The following is a 23,068-nucleotide window of genomic DNA, read 5'->3' as shown; positions in this document are numbered from 1 at the left end:
GATGCCAAGGTGTTGTCCAATCTGAGAACGATGGCAGCCTGGGAGCCTCTCAGTAAGTCCTGCCTTCTTTTTCTACATTTTTCATGACATTGGATGGCTGGGATCCTTCCAAATATCGATAGTCTGGACATCAAAGAGATAACGTTCAGATTAGATCCATACCAGCATAGTGAGGTTCACTTCTTATGTAAACAAATATCTGTTTGTATTTTATTGTGTTCATAACGTTGCATTGCTATTGTTGTATCCATGTATTGTTATATTTTTTACATACAAAAAGTTGAAATAGGTAAAAGATTTGAATGAAAACCAATAGAACCAAAATACATTTCGGACTGCATTGTGCCGAGTGTGAAATTTGGTGGAGGGGGAATTATGTTGTGGGGTTATTTTTCAAGAGTCGGGCTTGGCCCCTTAGTTCCAGTGAGAGGAACTTTGAATATTCCAGGATACCAAAACATGTTGGACTGTGCACCAGTGCATCAAGCAAGGTCCATAAAGACATGGATGACAGAGTCCGGTGTGGATGAATTTGACTGGCCTGCACAGAGTCCTGACCTGAACCCGATAGAAAACCTTTGGGATGAAATAAAGCGGAGACTTACAGCCAGGCCTTTGCCACCTCACAAATTCCTGTACACACTCCGCAACCTTGTGGACAGCCTTCCCAGAAGAGTTGAAGCTGTAAAACAGGGGTCTCAGACACACGGCCAATTGCGGCCCGCGAGACGTTATTTTGCGACCCCCACCTTAATATGAAAGTTTAATGTTAGTGCGGCCCGCAAGTTTTATATGAATGGTGCTTGACAGCGTTATGTGCTGAGCTGAAGGAATCTACCAATCAAGGTGTGGTAATTGGCCCTCGAGGGCCGAACATTGACATCACGCGCGTGATTCGAGCAGAGAAACGTTTTGCCGCTTTTCCACTAGACCAAAATGGCTTTTTTAACGTTCTGGGTTGCCTACCCCTGCATTAGTGGAAAAGCGGCAAATGAGTGAAAGCGACAGAAACGTTGCCATGGAGACGATCGTTTTCTTACGTGCCTGGCTGCAGTCACACGGCGACACCTGTCCGTCAGTAATAACTGTTCCCGATAACCGGGACCAATTCAAACCCTTATTTGTTTTTTTAATTGTTTAATTTACGTTGCTCATGACCATAGGTCATGAGCTTTGGGTCATGACCGAAAGGATAAGATCACGGGTACAAGCGGCCCAAATGAGTTTCCTCCGCCGTGTGGCGGGTCTCTCCCTTAGAGATAGGGTGAGAAGCTCTGCAATCCGGGAGGAGCTCAAAGTAAAGCCGCTGCTCCTCCACATCGAGAGGAGCCAGATGAGGTGGTTCGGGCATCTGGTCAGGATGCCACCCGAACGCCTCCCTAGGGAGGTGTTTAGGGCACGTCCAACCGGTAGGAGGCCACGGGGAAGACCCAGGACACGTTGGGAAGACTATGTCTCCCGGCTGGCCTGGGAACGCCTCGGGATCCCCCGGGAAGAGCTAGACGAAGTGGCTGGGGAAAGGGAAGTCTGGGTTTCCCTGCTTAGGCTGTTGCCCCCGCGACCCGACCTCGGATAAGCGGAAGAAGATGCCAAGGTGTTGTCCAATCTGAGAACGATGGCAGCCTGGGAGCCTCTCAGTAAGTCCTGCCCTCTTTTTCTACATTTTTCATGACATTGGATGGCTGGGATCCTTCCAAATATCGATAGTCTGGACATCAAAGAGATAACGTTCAGATTAGATCCATACCAGCATAGTGAGGTTCACTTCTTATGTAAACAAATATCTGTTTGTATTTTATTGTGTTCATAATGTTGCATTGCTATTGTTGTATCCATGTATTGTTATATTTTTTACATACAAAAAGTTGAAATAGGTAAAAGATTTGAATGAAAACCAATAGAACCAAAATACATTTCGGACTGCATTGTGCCGAGTGTGAAATTTGGTGGAGGGGGAATTATGTTGTGGGGTTGTTTTTCAAGAGTCGGGCTTGGCCCCTTAGTTCCAGTGAGAGGAACTTTGAATATTCCAGGATACCAAAACATGTTGGACTGTGCACCAGTGCATCAAGCAAGGTCCATAAAGACATGGATGACAGAGTCCGGTGTGGATGAATTTGACTGGCCTGCACAGAGTCCTGACCTGAACCCGATAGAAAACCTTTGGGATGAAATAGAACGCAGACTTAGAGCCAGGCCTTTGCCACCAACATCAGTGTGTGACCTCACAAATTCCTGTAAACACACCTTGTGAACAGCCTTCCCAGAAGAGTTGAAGCTGTAAAACAGGGGTCTCAGACACACGGCCAATTGCGGCCCGCGAGACGTTATTTTGCAGCCCCCACCTTAATATGAAAGTTTAATGTTAGTGCGGCCCGCAAGTTTTATATGAATGGTGCTTGACAGCGTTATGTGCTGAGCTGAAGGAATCTACCAATCAAGGTGTGGTAATTGGCCCTCGAGGGCCGAACATTGACATCACGCGCGTGATTCGAGCAGAGAAACGTTTTGCCGCTTTTCCACTAGACCAAAATGGCTTTTTCAACGTTCTGGGTTGCCTACCCCTGCATTAGTGGAAAAGCGGCAAATGAGTGAAAGCGACAGAAACGTTGCCATGGAGACGATCGTTTTCTTACGTGCCTGGCTGCAGTCACACGGCGACACCTGTCCGTCAGTAATAACTGTCCCCGATAACCGGGACCAATTCAAACCCTTATTTGTTTTTTTAATTGTTTAATTTACGTTGCTCATGACCATAGGTCATGAGCTTTGGGTCATGACCGAAAGGATAAAATCACGGGTACAAGCGGCCGAAATGAGTTTCCTCCGCCGGGTGGCGGGTCTCTCCCTTCGAGATAGGGTGAGAAGCTCTGCCATCCGGGAGGAACTCAAAGTAAAGCCGCTGCTCCTCCACATGGAGAGGAGCCAGATGAGGTGGTTCGGGCATCTGATCAGGATGCCACCCGAACGCCTCCCTAGGGATGTGTTTCAAGCATTTCTGACTGGTAGGAGGCCACGTAGGAAGACCCAGGACACGTTGGGAAGACTATGTCTCCCGGCTGGCCTGGGAACGCCTCGGGATCCCCCGGGAAGAGCTAGACGAAGTGGCTGGGGAAAGGGAAGTCTGGGTTTCCCTGCTTAGGCTGTTGCCCCCGCGACCCGACCTCGGATAAGCGGAAGAAGATGGATGGATGGATGGAATTTACGTTGCCTCACACATTGTTGCTGACTGGAGAAATCAAATTATTATTGTTATTACTTATGATTGATTTATTTACTTAATTCTCATTTTGTTCATTCATATTTAAATTTTGTTTTGTGTTTAAAATTAAAATAAATCCATCCATCCATCATCTTCCGCTTATCCGAGGTCGGGTCGCGGGGGCAGCAGCCTAAGCAGGGAAGCCCAGACTTCCCTCTCACCAGCCACATAGTCTTCCCAACGTGTCCTGGGTCTTCCCCGTGGCCTCCTACCAGTCGAACGTGCCCTAAACACCTCCCTCGGGAGGCGTTCGGGTGGCATCCTGACCAGATGCCCGAACCACCTCATCTGGCTCCTCTCGATGTGGAGGAGCAGCGGCTTTACTTTGAGTTCCTCCCGGATGGCAGAGCTTCTCACCCTATCTCTAAGGGAGAGACCCGAACTCATTTGGGCCGCTTGTACCCGTGATCTTATCCTTTCGGTCGTAACCCAAAGCTCATGACCATAGGTGAGGATGGGAACGTAGATCGACCGGTAAATTGAGAGCTTTGCCTTCCGGCTCAGCTCCTTCTTCCCCACAACGGATCGATACAACGTTCGCATTACTGAAGACGCCGCACCGATCCGCCTGTCGATCTCACGATCCATATAAAGATATTTTTAAAAAAATAAAGATATTTAAAAATATTTTTATTAAGAAATATTTTTATTAAGAAATCTTTTTTTTGCGGCCCAGCCTCACGCAGACTCTGCATCCAGTGGCCCCCAGGTAAATTGAGTTTGAGACCCCTGCTGTAAAAGCTGCAAAAGGTCATATTGAAGAACCCTATGGGTTAGGAATGGAATGGCACTTCAATTTCATATGTGAGTCGAGGCAGGTGGCCAAATATTTTTGGCAATATAGTGTATATTGCCTGTGTTTTATTCTCATTAAATAAATAAATGGGTTGTACTTGTATAGCGCTTTTCTACCTTCAAGGTACTCAAAGCGCTTTGACACTACTTCCATCATCATCATCATCTTCCGCTTATCCGAGGTCGGGTCGCGGGGTCAGCAGCCTAAGCAGGGAAGTCAGACTTCCCTATCTCCAGCCACTTCGTCTAGCTCTTCCCGGGGGATCCCGAGGCGTTCCCAGGCCAGCCGGGAGACATAGTCTTTCCAACGTGTCCTGGGTCTTCCCCGTGGCCTCCTACCAGCTGGACGTGCCCTAAACACCTCCCTAGGGAGGCGTTCGGGTGGCATCCTGACCAGATGCCCGAACCACCTCATCTGGCTCCTCTCCATGTGGAGGAGCAGCGGCTTTACTTTGAGTTCCTCCCGGATGGCAGAGCTTCTCACCCTATCTCTAAGGGAGAGCCCCGCCACCCGGCGGAGGAAACTCATTTGGGCCGCTTGTACCCGTGATCTTATCCTTTCGGTCATGACCCAAAGCTCATGACCATAGGTGAGGATGGGAACGTAGATCGACCGGTAAATTGAGAGCTTTGCCTTCCGGCTCAGCTCCTTCTTCACCATAACGGATCGACACTACTTCCACATTTACCCATTCACACACACATTCACACACTGATGGAGGGAGCTGCCATGCGAGGCGCTAACCAGCACCCATCAGGAGCAAGGCTGAAGTGTCTTGCTCAGGACACAACGGACGTGACGAGGTTGATACTAAGTGGGGATTGAACCAGGAACCCTGGGGTTGCGTGCAGCCACTCTCCCAGTCCGCAACGCCGTCCCATTAAAATCATAATCAACATCTTAAAGGCAAACATTAGTCATATAAGGATCATGAAACATGTCTACAATGCAGGCTCTGTATTTACTTGCTATCCAACTCTGTTAGCTGTGTCCGTGGAAGTGGATGTGGAGGTGGTACCATGCACCAAAATCTCCATGGACTTATTTGACCCCATCTACACTTGTGGCATCGTGAACAGCGCAGGCCGCATCGCCACATGCTTCCACGAAGTCCACCCCGACTACGACGAACTCCGAAAGGTGAACCTTCTTATTCACTTCACAGCCCTTTCCACTGTGGGTTTTTTTTTCCCCGCCTCAGCAGAAGTTTCTCTGTGTCTGCAGATGCTGCAAGAGGAGGACTCCCAGCACTACCATGTAGTCGGGAGCGCCGAGCGAGGGGAGTTTCTCTTTCGCCTCTTCAAGCATCTCTGCCTCGGAGGAGAGCTGAATCAGTACGAGGACACCATTGAGCCTTACATCAGCACCACCAAGAAAATGTACAAAGACCTCATCAGGTGTGCACAGGAGTTTTCTCCCATGAGAGCCACACATCACACCGGATGCTGATACGCTAGAAACCAGTCGGTCACAATGTCAAAGCACACTTCGGGCAATGTTTGAAGTTCCATTCTACCTGTCTGCAGCGTTCAAAAGCATCCAGAAACCAGCCGGATCAGCGTGGTCTCCACGGTGCTCAAAGTCTACGCCTTTGTAAATATTCTCTTCAATCACTGACCAGAAATGTGTACTCCTTCTCAAAGTGTGTTTTATCCTGCAGGATGAACTGGGCCGGTGTTACCCAGGGAGACGGGAGGAGGAGCAGACCTTTGCTTACATGGTCGTGGACCCCTTCAAGCGCCACGTGACTCTACTCTGCCACTCTTTTGGGATCGGAAACATGTCCCTTTGATCTCCTTCTGAGGCCTTCAGAGTCACAATAAACAAGGATGCTGACAAATATGTTCAATGTTGTGCTTTCAGATATAATAGAGATGAATTAGTCCATCCTACATGTATTAATCAATCAATCAAAGTTTGCTTTTATAGCCCTAAATCACAAGTGTCTCAAAGGGCTGCACAAGCCACAACAACATCCTGGGCTAAGATCCCACATCAGGGCAAGGAAAAACTCAACCGAATAGGATGACAATGAGAAACCTTTGAGGGAACCGTTGCAATGGACGTCGAGTAGATCTAGTTAATAGTGTGAGAGTCCAGTCCATAGTGGATCTAACATAATAGTGTGAGAGTCCAGTTCATAGTGGATCTAACATAATAGTGTGAGAGTCCAGTCCATAGTGGATCTAACATAATAGTGTGAGAGTCCAGTCCATAGTGGATCTAACATAATAGTGTGAGAGTCCAGTCCATAGTGGATCTAACATAATAGTGTGAGAGTCCAGTCCATAGTGGATCTAACATAATAGTGAGAGTCCAGTCCATAGTGGATCTAACATAATAGTGAAAGTCCAGTCCATAGTGGATCTAACATATCAGGGAAAGTCCAGTCCATAGTGGATATAACATAATAGCGTGAGAGTCCAGTCCATAGTGGATCTAACATAATAGTGAGAGTCCAGTCCATAGTGGATCTAACATAATAGTGTCAGAGTCCAGTCCATAGTGGATCCAACATAATAGTGAAAGTCCAGTCCATAGTGGATCTAACATATCAGGGAAAGTCCAGTCCATAGTGGATCTAATATAATAGCGTGAGAGTCCAGTCCATAGTGAATCTAACATAATAGGGAGAGTCCAGTCCATAGTGGGTCTAACATAATAGTGAAAGTCCAGTCCATAGTGGATCTAACATATCAGGTAAAGTCCAGTCCATAGTGGATCTAATATAATAGCGTGAGAGTCCAGTCCATAGTGGATCTAACATAATAGTGAGAGTCCAGTCCATAGTGGATCTAACATAATAGTGAGAGTCCAGTTCATAGTGGATCTAACATAATAGTGTGAGAGTCCAGTCCATAGTGGATCTAACATAATAGTGTGAGAGTCCAGTCCATAGTGGATCTAACATAATAGTGAGAGTCCAGTTCATAGTGGATCTAACATAATAGTGTGAGAGTCCAGTCCATAGTGGATCTAACATAATAGTGTGAGAGTCCAGTCCATAGTGGATCTAACATAATAGTGAGAGTCCAGTCCATAGTGGATCTAACATAATAGTGTGACAGTCCAGTCCATAGTTGATCTAACATAATAGTGTGAGAGTTCAGTCCATAGTGGATCTAACATAATAGTGTCAGAGTCCAGTCCATAGTGGATCTAACATAATAGTGAGAGTCCAGTTCATAGTGGATCTAACATAATAGTGTGAGAGCCCAGTCCATAGTGGATCTAACATAATCGTGTGAGAGTCCAGTCCATAGTGGATCTAACATAATAGTGTGAGAGTCCAGTCCATAGTGGATCTAACATAATAGTGAGAGTCCAGTCCATAGTGGATCTAACATAATAGTGTGAGAGTCCAGTCCATAGTGGATCTAACATAATAGTGAGAGTCCAGTCCATAGTGGATCTAACATAATAGTGAGAGTCCAGTTCATAGTGGATCTAACATAATAGTGTGAGTCCAGTCCGTAGTGGATCTAACATAATAGTGTGAGAGTCCAGTCCATAGTGGATCTAACACAATAGTGTCAGAGTCCAGTCCATAGTGGATCTAACATAATAGTGAGAGTCCAGTTCATAGTGGATCTAACATAATAGTGTGAGAGTCCAGTCCATAGTGGATCTAACATAATAGTGAGAGTCCAGTCCATAGTGAATCTAACATAATAGGGAGAGTCCAGTCCATAGTGGATCTAACATAATAGTGTGAGAGTCCAGTCCATAGTGGATCTAACATAATAGTGTGAGAGTCCAGTCCATAGTGGATCTAACATAATAGTGATAGTCCAGTCCATAGTGGATCTAACATAATAGTGTCAGAGTCCAGTCCATAGTGGATCCAACATAATAGTGAGAGTCCAGTCCATAGTGGATCTAACATAATAGTGTGAGAGTCCAGTCCATAGTGGATCTAACACAATAGTGTGAGAGTCCAGTCCATAGTGGATCCAACATAATAGTGAGAGTCCAGTCCATAGTGGATCTAACATAATAGTGTCAGAGTCCAGTCCATAGTGGATCCAACATAATAGTGAGAGTCCAGTCCATAGTGGATCTAATATAATAGCGTGAGAGTCCAGTCCATAGTGGATATAACATAATAGTGTCAGAGTCCAGTCCATAGTGGATCTAACATAATAGTGTGAGAGTCCAGTCCATAGTGGATATAACATAATAGTGTGAGAGTCCAGTCCATAGTGGATCTAACATAATAGTGAGAGTCCAGTCCATAGTGGATCTAACATAATAGTGTGAGAGTCCAGTCCATAGTGGAGCTAACATAATAGTGAGAGTCCAGTCCATAGTGGATCTAACATAATAGTGTGAGAGTCCAGTCCATAGTGGATCTAACATAATAGTGAGAGTCCAGTCCATAGTGGATCTAACATAATAGTGAGAGTCCAGTCCATAGTGGGTCTAACATAATAGTGTGAGAGTCCAGTCCATAGTGGATCTAACATAATAGTGTGAGAGTTCAGTCCATAGTGGATCTAACATAATAGTGTGGGAGTCCAGTCCATAGTGGATCTAACATAATAGTGAGAGAGTCCAGTCCATAGTGGATCTAACATAATAGTGTGAGTCCAGTCCATAGTGGATCTAACATAATAGTGTGAGAGTCCAGTCCATAGTGGATCTAACATAATAGTGTGAGAGTCCAGTCCATAGTGGATCTAACATAATAGTGTCAGAGTCCAATCCATAGTGGATCTAACATAATAGTGTGAGAGTCCAGTCCATAGTGGATCTAACATAATAGTGTCAGAGTCCAGTCCATAGTGGATCTAACATAATAGTGTGAGAGTTCAGTCCATAGTGGATCTAACATAATAGTGTGGGAGTCCAGTCCATAGTGGATCTAACATAATAGTGAGAGAGTCCAGTCCATAGTGGATCTAACATAATAGTGTGAGTCCAGTCCATAGTGGATCTAACATAATAGTGTGAGAGTCCAGTCCATAGTGGATCTAACATAATAGTGTGAGAGTCCAGTCCATAGTGGATCTAACATAATAGTGTCAGAGTCCAATCCATAGTGGATCTAACATAATAGTGTGAGAGTCCAGTCCATAGTGGATCTAACATAATAGTGTGAGAGTCCAGTCCATAGTGGATCCAACATAATAGTGTGAGAGTCCAGTCCATAGTGGATCCAACATAATAGTGTGAGAGTCCAGTCCATAGTGGATCTAACATAATAGTGTGAGAGTCCAGTCCATAGTGGATCTAACATAATAGTGTGAGAGTCCAATCCATAGTGGATCTAACATAATAGTGTGAGAGTCCAGTCCATAGTGGATCTAACATAATAGTGTGAGAGTCCAGTCCATAGTGGATCTAACATAATAGTGTGAGAGTCCAGTCCATAGTGGATCTAACATAATAGTGTGAGAGTCCAATCCATAGTGGATCTAACATAATAGTGTGAGAGTCCAGTCCATAGTGGATCTAACATAATAGTGTGAGAGTCCAGTCCATAGTGGATCTAACATAATAGTGTCAGAGTCCAATCCATAGTGGATCTAACATAATAGTGTGAGAGTCCAGTCCATAGTGGATCCAACATAATAGTGTGAGAGTCCAGTCCATAGTGGATCCAACATAATAGTGTGAGAGTCCAGTCCATAGTGGATCCAACATAATAGTGTGAGAGTCCAGTCCATAGTGGATCTAACATAATAGTGTGAGAGTCCAGTCCATAGTGGATCTAACATAATAGTGTGAGAGTCCAGTCCATAGTGGATCTAACATAATAGTGAGAGTCCAGTCCATAGTGGATCTAACATAATAGTGTGAGAGTCCAGTCCTTAGTGGATCTAACATAATAGTGTGAGAGTCCAGTCCATAGTGGATCTAACATAATAGTGTGAGAGTCCAGTCCATAGTGGATCTAACATAACAGTGTGAGAGTCCAGTCCATAGTGGATCTAACATAATAGTGTGAGAGTCCAGTCCATAGTGGATCTAACATAATAGTGAGAGAGTCCAGTCCATAGTGGATCTAACATAATAGTGTGAGAGTCCAGTCCATAGTGGATGTAGTTAATAGTGTGAGAGTCCAGTCCATAGTGGATCTAACATAATAGTGTGAGAGTCCAGTCCATAGTGGATCTAACATAATAGTGTGAGAGTCCAGTCCATAGTGGATCTAACATAATAGTGAGAGAGTCCAGTCCATAGTGGATCTAACATAATAGTGTGAGTCCAGTCCATAGTGGATCTAACATAATACTGTGAGAGTCCAGTCCATAGTGGATCTAACATAATAGTGAGAGTCCAGTCCATAGTGGATCTAACATAATAGTGAAAGTCCAGTCCATAGTGGATCTAACATATCAGGGAAAGTCCAGTCCATAGTGGATCTAACATAATAGTGTGAGAGTCCAGTCCATAGTGGATCTAACATAATAGGGAGAGTCCAGTCCATAGTGGATCTAACATAATAGTGAAAGTCCAGTCCATAGTGGATCTAACATAATAGTGTGAGAGTCCAGTCCATAGTGGATCTAACATAATAGTGAGAGTCCAGTCCATAGTGGATCTAACATAATAGTGTGAGTCCAGTCCATAGTGGATCTAACATAATAGTGTCAGAGTCCAGTCCATAGTGGATCCAACATAATAGTGAGAGAGTCCAGTCCATAGTGGATCCAACATAATAGTGTGAGAGTCCAGTCCATAGTGGATCTAACATAATAGTGAGAGTCCAGTCCATAGTGGATCTAACATAATAGTGTGAGAGTCCAGTCCATAGTGGATCTAACATAATAGTGTGAGAGTCCAGTCCATAGTGGATCTAACATAATAGTGTGAGAGTCCAGTCCATAGTGGATCTAACATAATAGTGTGAGAGTCCAGTCCTTAGTGGATCTAACATAATAGTGTGAGAGTCCAGTCCTTAGTGGATCTAACATAATAGTGTGAGAGTCCAGTCCTTAGTGGATCTAACATAATAGTGTGAGAGTCCAGTCCTTAGTGGATCTAACATAATAGTGTGAGAGTCCAGTCCATAGTGGATCTAACATAATAGTGTCAGAGTCCAGTCCATAGTAGATCTAACATAATAGTGTGAGAGTCCAGTCCATAGTGGGGCCAGCAGGTAGCATCTCTAACAGTATCCTTATGACCATGTACACACAAAACAGTTTTGTTTCCCCTCCACACAAAAGTGAAAGGTTTTAAAGGTTACACATCCTCCCCTCCGGGTTTAAATGATAACACTCTGCCCTTTCCCTTAAAGAGAAGGTTAGGAGAGTGGACGGTGTGACTCCTGACAGACATTATTGTCCCTAGTTGTTGCTGCCATTGATATGTTGTCCCTTCTTTTTTGAAAATGTACAGCATTATAATCATGTGTTGTCAATTGTTCTTATAATATGTTATCACCAGTAGGACTTCAAGGTCAACCAATCTATTTTACTTGGACCCCTATGTGCCATCACGGCTATTGAAAGAGAGGAACCGACTGAACCACACATGCATGAGCCAGCACTTGGCCACTTGGCAACTGAGGCAAGGAAAAACTCCCCTGTGGGACGAAACATTGGACAGAACTTACAGAGGCTCTGTGTGGCGGCCGTCTGTCTCGACCAGTTGGGTAAAGAGAGGGAGACCGGGTGGAGAGATAGAGCATATGGAGTAGTTGTGGCGATTACGATAAAGCAGAGCTTATTTGTTTCTACCCGTGTCACATAGCAAGTGTCAAAGAGTAATATCCGACATTTAGCTTTAATAGTTATTTTGTAACTTTTGAGCACCATCTGCTTGTACTGTTTCTTAAACCGGCTCATATTACAAACCCCGTTTCCATATGAGTTGGGAAATTGTATTAGATGTAAATATAAACAGAATACAATGATTTGCAAATCCTTTTCAACTCAGAATATGCTACAAAGACAACATATTTCATGTCCAAACTGATAAACATTTTTTTGGGGCAAATAATCATTAACTTTAGAAGTTGATGCCAGCAACACGTGACAAAGAAGTTGGGAAATGTGGCAATAAATATTGATAAAGTTGAGGAATGCTCATCAAACGCTTATTTGGAAGATCCCACAGGTGTGCAGGCTAATTGGGAACAGGTGGGTGCCATGATTGGGTATAAAAACAGCTTCCCAAAAAATGCTCAGTCTTTCACAAAAAGGATGGGGCGTGGTACACCCCTTTGTCCACAACTGCGTGAGCAAATAGTCAAACAGTTTAAGAACAACGTTTCTCAAAGTGCAATTGCAAAAAATTTTGAGATTACAACATTTACGCTCCATAATATCATCAAAAGGTTCAGAGAATCTGGAGAAATCACTCCATGTAAGCGGCATGGCCGGAAACCAACACTGAATGACCATGACCTTCCATCCCTCAGACGGCACTGTATCAAAAACCGACATCAATCTCTGAAGGATATCACCACATGGGCTCAGGAACAAAAACCACTGTCTCTAAATACAGTTGGTCAAGTTAAAGCTCTGCTATGCAAAGCGGAAGCCATTTATCAACAACATCCAGAAACGCCGCCAGCTTCTCTGGGCCCGAGATCATCTAAGATGGACTGATGAAAGTGGAAAAGTGTTCTGTGGTCTGACGAGTCCACATTTCAAATTGTTTTTGGAAATATTCGACATCGTGTCATCCGGACCAAAGGGGAAGCGAACCATCCAGACTGTTATCGACGCAAAGTTCAAAAGTCAGCATCTGTGATGGTATGGGGGAGCATTAGTGCCCAAGGCATGGGTAACTTACACATCTGTGAAAGTACCATTAATGCTGGAAGGTACATACAACTTTTGGAACAACATATTCTGCCATCCAAGCGCCGTCTTTTTCATGGACGCCCCTGCTTATTTCAGCAAGACAATGCCAAGCCACATTCAGTATGTGTTACAACAGCGTGACTTTGTAGTAAAAGAGTGTGGGTACTTTCCTTGCCCGCCTGCAGTCCAGACCTGTCTCCCATGGAAAATGTGTGGTGCATTATGAAGCGTAAAATAGGACGGCGGAGACCCCGGACTGTTGAACGACTGAAGCTCTACATAAAACAAGAATGGGAAAGAATTCCACTTTCTAAGCTTCAACAATTAGTTTCCTCAGTTCCGAAACGTTTATAGAGTGTTGTTAAAAGAAAAGGTGATGTAACACAGTGGTGAACATGCCCTTTCCCAACTACTTTGGCACGTGTTGCAGCCATGAAATACTAGGTTAATTATTATTTGCAAGTTTATCAGTTTGAACATCAAATATGTTGTCTTTGTAGCATATTCAACTGAATATGGGTTGAAAAGGAATGGCAAATCATTGTATTCCGTTTATATTTACATCTAACACAATTTCCCAACTCATATAGAAACGGGCTCTGTAATACACTGTACTACATTTCTACCCAATCCAACATAGTTTAATCCCACAAACAGGTACACTAAAAGCTTTTAAAGTTTGGATATAAATGCTTTAGATTCCATTCATTTTTTAAGACTGTGCTCCTCTTGTTTTGTTGCGAAGTAGTTATTTATTGATTGGTTTGTATGTTGTTGTGAAAGTGTGTGTTGCATGACTGATCATGGTGGGCCTGCTGTGGGTGCGGGACTGAGGCCTCCTGGGCTTTTGTCGGGTGGGATTTCTGGTGGAAGATGGGTAAGGAGGGTGTTGGTGGTGGTGGGCACTGCGGGGCGACTCGGCTTTGGGACCACACTGCCCTCCTTAGTTTAATTGTGGGAATGCACCAAAACATTCACACGTATGTTTTTATTTATTTATATTTATTTGTCCTTTTTTAAGGTATTGTATGCATTTTAATCTATATTTTCTGCTAGATCTATTTTCCATGTTATGCTGCCCTTTTTTTTTTATTGCTGCAGCTGTTACATATACTGTTATATTGTACCTGGTAATTGGGATTTGTTATATATTGTATATATTATACACAAATATAACATAATGCAGTTACTACATAGGCCTCGCAATACGAAGGTCCTGAGTTCAATCCTGCGCTCGGGTTCTTTCTGTGTGGAGTTTGCATGTTCTCCCTGTGACTGCTTGGGCTTCCTCCCACCTCCAAAGACATGCACCTGGGGATAGGCCCCTCCCACCTCCAAAGACATGCACCTGGGGATAGGCCCCTCCCACCTCCAAAGACATGCACCTGGGGATAGGTTGATTGGCAACACTAAATGGTCCCTAGTGTGTGAATTTTGTCTGTCTGTCTGTGTTGGCCCAGCGATTAGGTGGTGACTTGTTCAGGGTGTACACCGCCCTCCACCCAAATGCAGCTGAGATAGGCTCCAGCATCCCCCGCGACCCCAAAAGGGACGGGCGGTAGGAAATGGATGGATGGATAATATAATATTATATATTATATACTCAGCTACAATCTGGCGGAAGGCGGTGTACACCCTGGACAAGTCGCCACCTCATCGCAGGGCCAACACAGATAAATAACATTCACACTCACATTCACACACTAGGTGCATGTCTTTGGAGGTGGGAGGGGCCTATCCCCAGGTGCATGTCTTTGGAGGTGGGAGGGGCTTATCCCCAGGTGCATGTCTTTGGAGGTGGGAGGGGCCTATCCCCAGGTGCATGTCTTTGGAGGTGGGAGGGGCTTATCCCCAGGTGCATGTCTTTGGAGGTCGGTGGGTGGCGCCTATTCCCAGGTGCATCTCTTTGGAGGTGGGAGGGGCCTATCCCCAGGTGCATGTCTTTGGAGGTGGGAGGGGCTTATCCCCAGGTGCATGTCTTTGGAGGTGGGAGGGGCCTATCCCCAGGTGCATGTCTTTGGAGGTGGGAGGGGCTTATCCCCAGGTGCATGTCTTTGGAGGTCGGTGGGTGGCGCCTATTCCCAAGTGCATCTCTTTGGAGGTGGGAGGGGCCTATCCCCAGGTGCATGTCTTTGGAGATGGGAGGGGTTTATCCCCAGGTGAATGTCTTTGGAGGTGGGAGGGGCCTATCCCCAGGTGCATGTCTTTGGAGGTGGGAGGGGCCTATCCCAAGGTGAATGTCTTAGAAGGTGGGAGGGGCCTATCCCCAGGTGCATGTCTTTGGAAGTGGGAGGGGCCTATCCCCAGATGCATGTCTTTGGAGGTGGGCGGGCCTATCTCCAGGTGCACTCTTTGGAGGTGGGAGGGGCCTATCCCCAGGTGCATGTCTTTAGAGGTGGGAGGCAGCCGGAGTAGAACCCAGGAATTCACATGTAGAACATACAAACTCCACGCAGGATCGGACTTAGGACATTCGTATTGTGAGGCAGACGCACTAACCCCTGTTCCACCGTGACATGAAATGTGAAAAAATGTGGCCTTTCGAAAATGTTGTCTTGTAAAAAACAAAGTGTGTTTTTACAGAAATGAAAGAATTGATACCATGAATTGATGAAGGTGGACCCCGACTTAAACAAGTTGAAAAACTTATTGGGGTGTTACCATTTAGTGGTCAATTGTACGGAATATGTACTGAACTGTGCTATCTACTAATAAAAGTTTCAATCAATCAAACAAAAGAAATGTCATTACGGAACATTTAAATGAGACGCCAAATGAAAGAAAACAGGCTTTAAAATAATCTCATACCTGAAAATACAATGTGCTTTAAGGAGACGAAAGAAATGTCATTATTGAACACTGAATTAGACGTCAAATAAAAGAAAAGGGTCTTGTCAAAACTCTTTTCCACTTCCGTATTTTGTTGCATTGTGGGAAATGAAGTCTTTCACGCACATGGATCAACCCATTTCGAGTGAAAACTTGCAAACATGACTTTCGCTTTTTCTATTCAATACTGACCTATTATTGTTTTTCAAAGTCTGATAAAACAACACAGTTTAGTACAAATGATGCAGAATAACATGACTGTGAGGACTAAAGAGTAAAAAAAAAAAAAAAAAAAGCTTCCGAGCGAGAATAGAAGGGTCCGCAACACGTGATCTCTCTCTGGGTCGGATTACAGCCGAGGCAGCACGAAGACAACTGCTTCTCTCGGCCTTCAAACTTACAATACGACACAAAGTAAGTGTTTTAAAAGTTGTATTTGACCGTCCTGAGAAACTTGAACACGTGTTCTGAGTCGTGGAAGGGACAATAAGTGTCAACTTTAGCTTGAGGCTGCTTTCATGCGCCACGTGTTCAGCAGCCCTACAGGTGTGTGCGGCTGTCATTTATGCATAATTATATTATATCACTCACTTGTCGAATATGCTTAACTGTTAAACATTTATTGTATGTATGGATGCTGATAATAGTTTCTTACTGCCCACTTCTAACTGGTTATAACTTTTAACACAGCTGTTCATGTCTAAAACAGGGCCTCTTCTAAAGCACCGTGTTTCAACCACTGTGCCGCGGCACACTGTGTGCGATATTGTCTGGTGTGCCCTGGGAATTTATGAAACTTCACCTAATAATTAAAATCTCCAAATACTGTGCCGTTCCTTAGTGTATGTGCTGAGTAGGACTGTGATCCCAATATGCAGACCACAGCGTGCAGGTTGAAAAGTATGTAATGCTTAAAGGCCTACTGAAACCCAATACTACCGCAGTCTGATAGTTTATATATCAATGATGAAATATTAACATTGCAACACATGCCAATACGGCCTTTTTAGTTTACTAAATTGCAATTTTAAATTTCGCGCGGAAGTATCATGTTAAAACGTTGCGGTATGATGACGCGTGACGTCACGCGTTGTAGAGGACCTTTTGTTCCAGCACCGTTCCCAGCTATAAGTCTGTTTTCATCGCGTAATTCCACCGTATTATGGACATCTGTCTTGCTGAATCTTTTGCAATTTGTTCAATGAAAAATGGAGACGTCAAAGAAGAAAGATGTAGGTGGGAAGCGGTGTATTGGGGCCGCCTTAAGCAACAATAACACAGCCGGTGTTTCATTGTTTACATTCCCGAAAGATGACGGTGAAGCTTTACTATGGAACAGAGCGGTCAAGCGAACACGGTTGGATTGGACCACACACACAAAGTACAGTGTATTATGCAGCGATCATTTCGAAAGATCGTGTTTCGAAGAGGGTCCCTTGCGAAGGGCAGAGATGGGCATCGCCACCACCCGTCGACTGGTGCTGAAGAAAGGTGCGGGGGTGACCTTCATTCAGGTTGTACAGGTACGACCATTTAATCTCACTAAAACACTAGTTTTAGTGAGATTATTGGGGCGGTTTAGCTCGGTTGGTAGAGTGGCCGTGCCAGCAACTTGAGGGTTGCAGGTTCGATTCCCGCTTCCGCCATCCTAGTCACTGCTGTTGTGTCCTTGGGCAAGACACTTTACCCACCTGCTCCCAGTGCCACCCACACTGGTTTGAATGTAACTTAGATATTGGGTTTCACTATGTAAAGCGCTTTGAGTCACTGGAGAAAAAGCGCTATATATATATAATTCACTTCACTTCACTTCACAATAAGCAGATAAGGGATTTTCCTGAATTATCCTAGTAAACGTGTCTAATAACATCTGAATCGCTCGCACTAAATAGTCTTTTTTTTTTTCTAGTCATTCACTCTCACTTTCCTCATCCACGAATCATCCACAAATCTTTCATCCTCTCTCAAATTAATGGGGGGATCGTCGCTTTCTCGGTCCGAATCGTTCTCGCTGCTTTTGGCCATGATTGTAAACAATGTTCAGATGTGAGGAGCTCCACAACCCGTGACGTCACGCGCACATCGTCTGCTACTTCCGGTACAGGCAAGGCTTTTTTATTAGCGACCAAAAGTTGCAAACTTTATCGTCGATGTTCTCTACTAAATCCTTTCAGCAAAAATATGGAAATATCACGAAATGATCAAGTATGACACATAGAATGGACCTGCTATCCCCGTTTAAATAAGAAAATCTTATTTCAGGAGGCCTTTTAAGCCAGAAAGGAAAAGCCAATGCAGCATAGGGATGGCTTCGTAAAACTGAACTGGCTACAAAGTAAACAGAAACAGAATGCTGGACGGCAGCAAAAACTTGCAGCGTGTGGAGCAGAGACGGCGTCCATAAAGGTCATCCGTACATGACGTGGCGAGCAACAATGTCCACACAAAGAAGAATAGCAACAACTTCAATAGCCTTGCTAACACAAAGCAGGTGAGGGGAATAGCGCCCAAAGGATGACATGAAGCTGCTACAGTAAAACACCAACATAACAGCACAAGACAAGAACTAAAGCACTACACAGGAAAACACCAACAAACTCAAAATAAGGCGCGATGAGGAGTACCTGGTGGAGTTTATTTTTGTAACATTTTCTGCTGGTGGTGTGTCTCTGGGCACACCACCATTATAATATAGAGCAGGGGTCACCAAAGTGGTGCCCGCTGGCACCAGGTCACCCATAAGTACCAGATGAGTCGCCCGCTGGCCTGTTCTAAAAATAGCTCAAATAGCAGCACTTACCTGCTGCCTCTATTTTTTAAATTTTATTTATTTACTAGCAAGCTGGTCTCGCTTTGCTCGACATTTTTAATTCTAAGAGAGACAAAACTCAAATAGAATTTAAAAATATTTTAAAGACTTGGTCCTTACTTGTTTAAATAAATTCATTATTTTTTTCAATTTGCTTCTTATAACTTTCCGAAAGACAATTTTTGAGAAAAAAATACAACCTTAAAAATGATTTTAGGATTTTTAAACACATATACCTTTTTACCTTTTAAATTCCTTCCTCTTCTTTCCTTGCAATTTAAATCAATGTTCAAATAAGTTTATTTTTTTTATTATAAAGAATAATAAATAATTTAATTCTTCATTTTAGCTTCTGTTTTTTTGACGAAGAACATTTGTAAAATATTTCTTCAAACTTATTATGATCAAAATTAAAAAAAATAATAATTTTGGCAAATCTAGAAAAATCTGTATAATCAAATTTAAATCTTATTTCAAAGTCTTTTGAATTTCTTTTAAAAAAATTGGTCTGGAAAATCTAAAAGAAATAATGATTTGTCTTTGTTAGAAATATAGCTTGGTCCAATTTGTTATATATTCTAACAAAGTGCAAATTGGATTTTAACCTATTTAAAACATGTCATCAAAATTCTAAAATTAATCTTAATCAGGAAAAAACTACTAATGATGTTCCATAAATTATTTTTTAATTTTTTTCAAAAAGATTCGAATTAGCTAGTTTTTCTCTTACAACCTTAAAAAGGATTTTAGGATTTTTAAACACATATACATTTTTACCTTTTTAAATTCCTTCCTCTTCTTTCCTTGCAATTTAAATCAATGTTGAAGTATATTTTTTTTATTATTATAAAGAATAATAAATACATTTTAATTTAATTCTTCTTTTTAGCTTCTGTTTTTCGACAAAGAATATTTGTGAAATATTTCTTCAAACTTATTATTAAAATCCAAAAATTCTGTAGAATCAAAGTTAAATCTTTAAAGTCTTTTGAATTTATTTTCAAAATTTTGTTTGGGAAAATCTAGAATAAATAATGATTTGTCTTTGTTAGAAATATAGCTTGGTCCAATTTGTTATATATTCTAACAAATGCAGATTGGATTTTAACGTATTTAAAACATGTCATCAAAAATATATATTTATTGTGGGAAATCATTAAGATGATCAGTGTTTCCACAAAGATAAATATAATTAATTATTAATAATAACATAGAGTTAAAGGTAAATTGAGCAAATTGGCAATTTCTGGCAATTTATTTGTGTATCAAACTGGTAGCCCTTCGCATTAATCAGTACCCAAGAAGTAGCTTTTGGTTTCAAAAAGGTTGGTGACTCCTGATATAGAGCAGCACAATTAAAAGCAAAATGCTTCATTGCAAGGAAATGTATATTTCCCTGTATGGATAAATGTTTTTTTCCATTTGAAAAAAATATATATATATTAATAAAATGACCACACAACACACCCTCCATGTCCAGGGCACAAAGATTAAAAATACTGAGGGTTTTATTTTTATTTGTCTCCAAGAAAATGTTCAGTGCGTGTTTCACTGTACATCCAATTTGTATTATTTGAATTTGACTTTTATTTGTAGATTCTGCAATCTGCAGTCTCCAGTTTAGTTGGCGCCTGTGTGGTCGGATCTCAACATGTGTAGTTCAAAATAACTCAGTTTCTTTTCTAGAGGCATCCTTTTTGATAGCACTTCTATTTAGATGTAATGAATTTGTGCAGGTTTACCAAAATATATTGCCATAGAAAATAGGGATGTCCCGATCCGATATTGATATCGGAAATCGGTCCGATATTAGCCAAAAAAGTGAATATCGGATTTTATCGGAATGAATCTAAAAACTCCGATATAAGCGCTCCGATATAAGCTGTCCATTTGCCGCTGCAGCACTTCTATAATAGGTGACTGGTTTGATCATACTCCAACACAGTAGGTGGCGGCAATGCCCCTTAATTAACGTTGGTGGCGGCCGCGGAAGAAGATCGTCTCTGATCCAGCATGCACAGCCCACGTGATCACAACAACGACAACGCGTGTGCTCAGCAAAGTGTAGTGATGTCGGCTGTGTGGAAGTATTTTAACTCACAGCATGCCGAAATGCTCATCTTCTTTAAAAAAAATCTCCACATTATGCTCGGACTGCAGAAAGTGGAGAAGGAGGAGGAGGAGTAGTAAGGGTAGTCAGCACTGACTGATTATTATTTGTTTTATGCTCTTGTTATTAGAGTGATATGTTTATTGTGTTTACACTATTCTTCAGTGAAGACTAAGAGTAATTACTACATTGTTTTGGGCATAGTCAGTCAGTGAAACTGGAGCTGTGAACTCTTAATTTAGAGCAATTGGACAGTGGACAATATTGTGTTGTTTTTGTGGTTGTTGTCCCTGCCCACAGTTGTTTCCAACATATGCTGACAGTAAAAAAATAACTGAAATGAACTTGAATTGTTTGCACTTTAAAACATTTTTTGTTTTTTTTATTGGATTTATTTAGGTTATTTTTCAGGGTCTTCTAATTTATTTTTAATTTATTCTTTTCAATTGTATAATTATGTTGGTATTAGTGGTTATTTTGCACTTTAAATATAACATTTTGTTTTTATTGGGTTTGTTGAGGTAATACTCTTATGTTGAAGGTTAAAATTTATGTAACCTATTGGTTAATAATAAATGGGTCCGTTTTTCCTATACCTACTCTTGCTGACTATTGTTTTCTGTTTTAACACTACAACATCAGTAACAGTAACATCACTTTATCAAGCCTTTTCTAACATTCTACAAAACAAAATAAGGAATAAATATATGTATGGTTCGTGCCTATATCGTATCGTATTGATATCGGTATCGGCAAATACTCAAGGCTACAATATCGGTATCGTATCGGAAGTGAAAAAGTTGTATCGGGACATCCCTAATAGAAAATGCTGTAAAACAAGCAAAGTATTTATATATTCATCCATTTATTTTTTTCAGTTGCCTAAGGTGAGTGTTTTAAAAAGCTTTGCTCAAAACAGATTTGAATTGCAATAATTGAAATTGTTTACTGATTAATTTGCATGTCCAAAATGTCAATGTTCTCCTTTGTCGCAACAGCATCCAGACTCCTAATTAGGGCACTGTGCATGTTTAATTGCTATGAAAGTGGGCGGACGAAATGCATTTTGGATGTAAAGTTTTAAAAACTTGTAAAGTATTTTATGCTTTGCAATGATCTTTTTAATGGCATCCTTACTGTTCATACCAGGGGTCCCCAAACTATGGCCCCAAATCTGTCTTTTGTAATCCATTTTCTAGCGCTTGTTACTGTCGGGGTCTCCTAGCCGCTCAGGTCAATTATATTGTGTAAAAAGCCACTTTCCCATGGATAACGTGACATCACAGTGTGAGCGCCCCAGCAAAATAGTTTTAAGCCGATGCGGCCCTGGGTCAATAAGTTTGGGGACCCCTGGTTTATGCTAACAGTTTTAACTAATTTGTGTTCTTTTTTGTTTTTTGTTTTTGCCTCATTTCATCCTTTTGTTTTATTGGGCTTGAAATTGTGATGTGATTGTGGTTGTAATTTATAAGAGCAAACTATAATATCACAAAGGGATCATATTGTCTTTGTGCACTTTGATTTCAACTTTTTTTTGTCATACTTTTGATCAGATCTCTTAATTGAGCACTGCTGTGGTTAATTATTTGTGTGCTTGTAAAATATTACTCATTGACTCATCAAACAAATTACAGTGGAAACTCTGGTGGATGACGTTTGATTAGCTCCAATATCTATTTTCCCATAGGAAAATTGAAGTAGAATTCATCTAAATGTTGCTACAAGTGTAAAATAAGGAGGAAAAAGATAACCAAAGTAAAAACTGTAATGATCATAGTCATGAAATGTTCTCACCCTTTGCTGCGTGGTGTAGATGTCAAAGCATGTCATTCCTGTTCTGTGGTTATCTCTTTTCTTCTCTGCCGTCACTCCTCTGTGGAGGTGCCACAAGAAAGTTAAAAACAAAGCAAAACACACTTCAGCTACCGTATTTCCTTGAATTGTCGCCGGGTATATAGTATGCACCTGCTTAGAATTACTGCCGGGTCAAACTCGTTTCGCAAAATATTATTTTTATTAGTGCATGTCTAGAATTTCCGTCGTCGCCAAATAATTAGCATATGCCTACAATTTCCGCCGGGTCAAACTCGTCACGTCACGAGTGACACTTCACATGTCATCATTTTCAAAATGGAGGAGGATGATTTCAATCATTGAAAATTGCATAAAGGGAAGAAGATTAAGAGCTATTCAGTAGGATTTAAGGTCCAAGCTATTGAATATGCTAAAAAGAACAGTAAGCAGCTATGTTTTATTAATATACCGTAGCTGCGTGTGTCAATTGGGTCATTAAATGACTCCCACCTCCTGGTGGTAGAGGGCGCTAGTGATCCATCTTGCAACTACTCGGCTGCAGAAGAAGTGACAACAAGCCGCAAGAGTGAGCAGCGATCGTTTATTTGTTCCTCTTGCTTGCACTTTTAACATGGAGGATTACATATCTAAAATAAAACAGTTTTCTAAACTGGACTTTCAATCGAAGCAGGAGGCAATAAAGGAAGAT

The 23,068-nt window shown here is 42.2% G+C and overlaps 2 protein-coding genes across 4 annotated transcripts in view; one reads left to right on the top strand and one right to left on the bottom strand.

Moving 5' to 3' along the window:
- The window catches only part of LOC133568849 (vasoactive intestinal polypeptide receptor 1-like), a 115,195-nt gene extending 92,650 nt beyond the window's left edge, over positions 1-22,545 (bottom strand). Inside the window, exons 1-2 of one of the 3 annotated variants that reach the window (XM_061921026.1) lie at positions 22,360-22,545; positions 1-123 (exon numbers count right to left, since the gene is read on the bottom strand). The exon at positions 1-123 is cut by the window's left edge and continues 29 nt beyond it. The gene's annotated coding sequence lies outside the window, so the exon portion shown is untranslated. The remainder of the gene's footprint in view (positions 124-22,359) is intronic. The other 2 variants (XM_061921025.1, XM_061921027.1) reach the window with 2 other exon arrangements.
- cfap300 (cilia and flagella associated protein 300) lies at positions 1,603-5,856 on the top strand. Its single transcript, XM_061921032.1, has 5 exons — positions 1,603-1,637; positions 5,044-5,198; positions 5,283-5,455; positions 5,585-5,651; positions 5,719-5,856. The coding sequence occupies exons 1-5, from the start codon at positions 1,616-1,618 to the stop codon at positions 5,848-5,850; spliced, it is 549 nt and encodes a 182-aa protein (XP_061777016.1). The 5' UTR covers positions 1,603-1,615; the 3' UTR covers positions 5,851-5,856.
- Positions 22,546-23,068: the final 523 nt, after the last annotated feature.

This window comes from Nerophis ophidion, linkage group LG14 (genome assembly GCF_033978795.1).
Source record: "Nerophis ophidion isolate RoL-2023_Sa linkage group LG14, RoL_Noph_v1.0, whole genome shotgun sequence".
NCBI lineage: Eukaryota > Metazoa > Chordata > Actinopteri > Syngnathiformes > Syngnathidae > Nerophis > Nerophis ophidion.
Note: the sequence above shows the minus strand (reverse complement) of the source record. Positions and strands in the feature narration are given on the sequence as shown.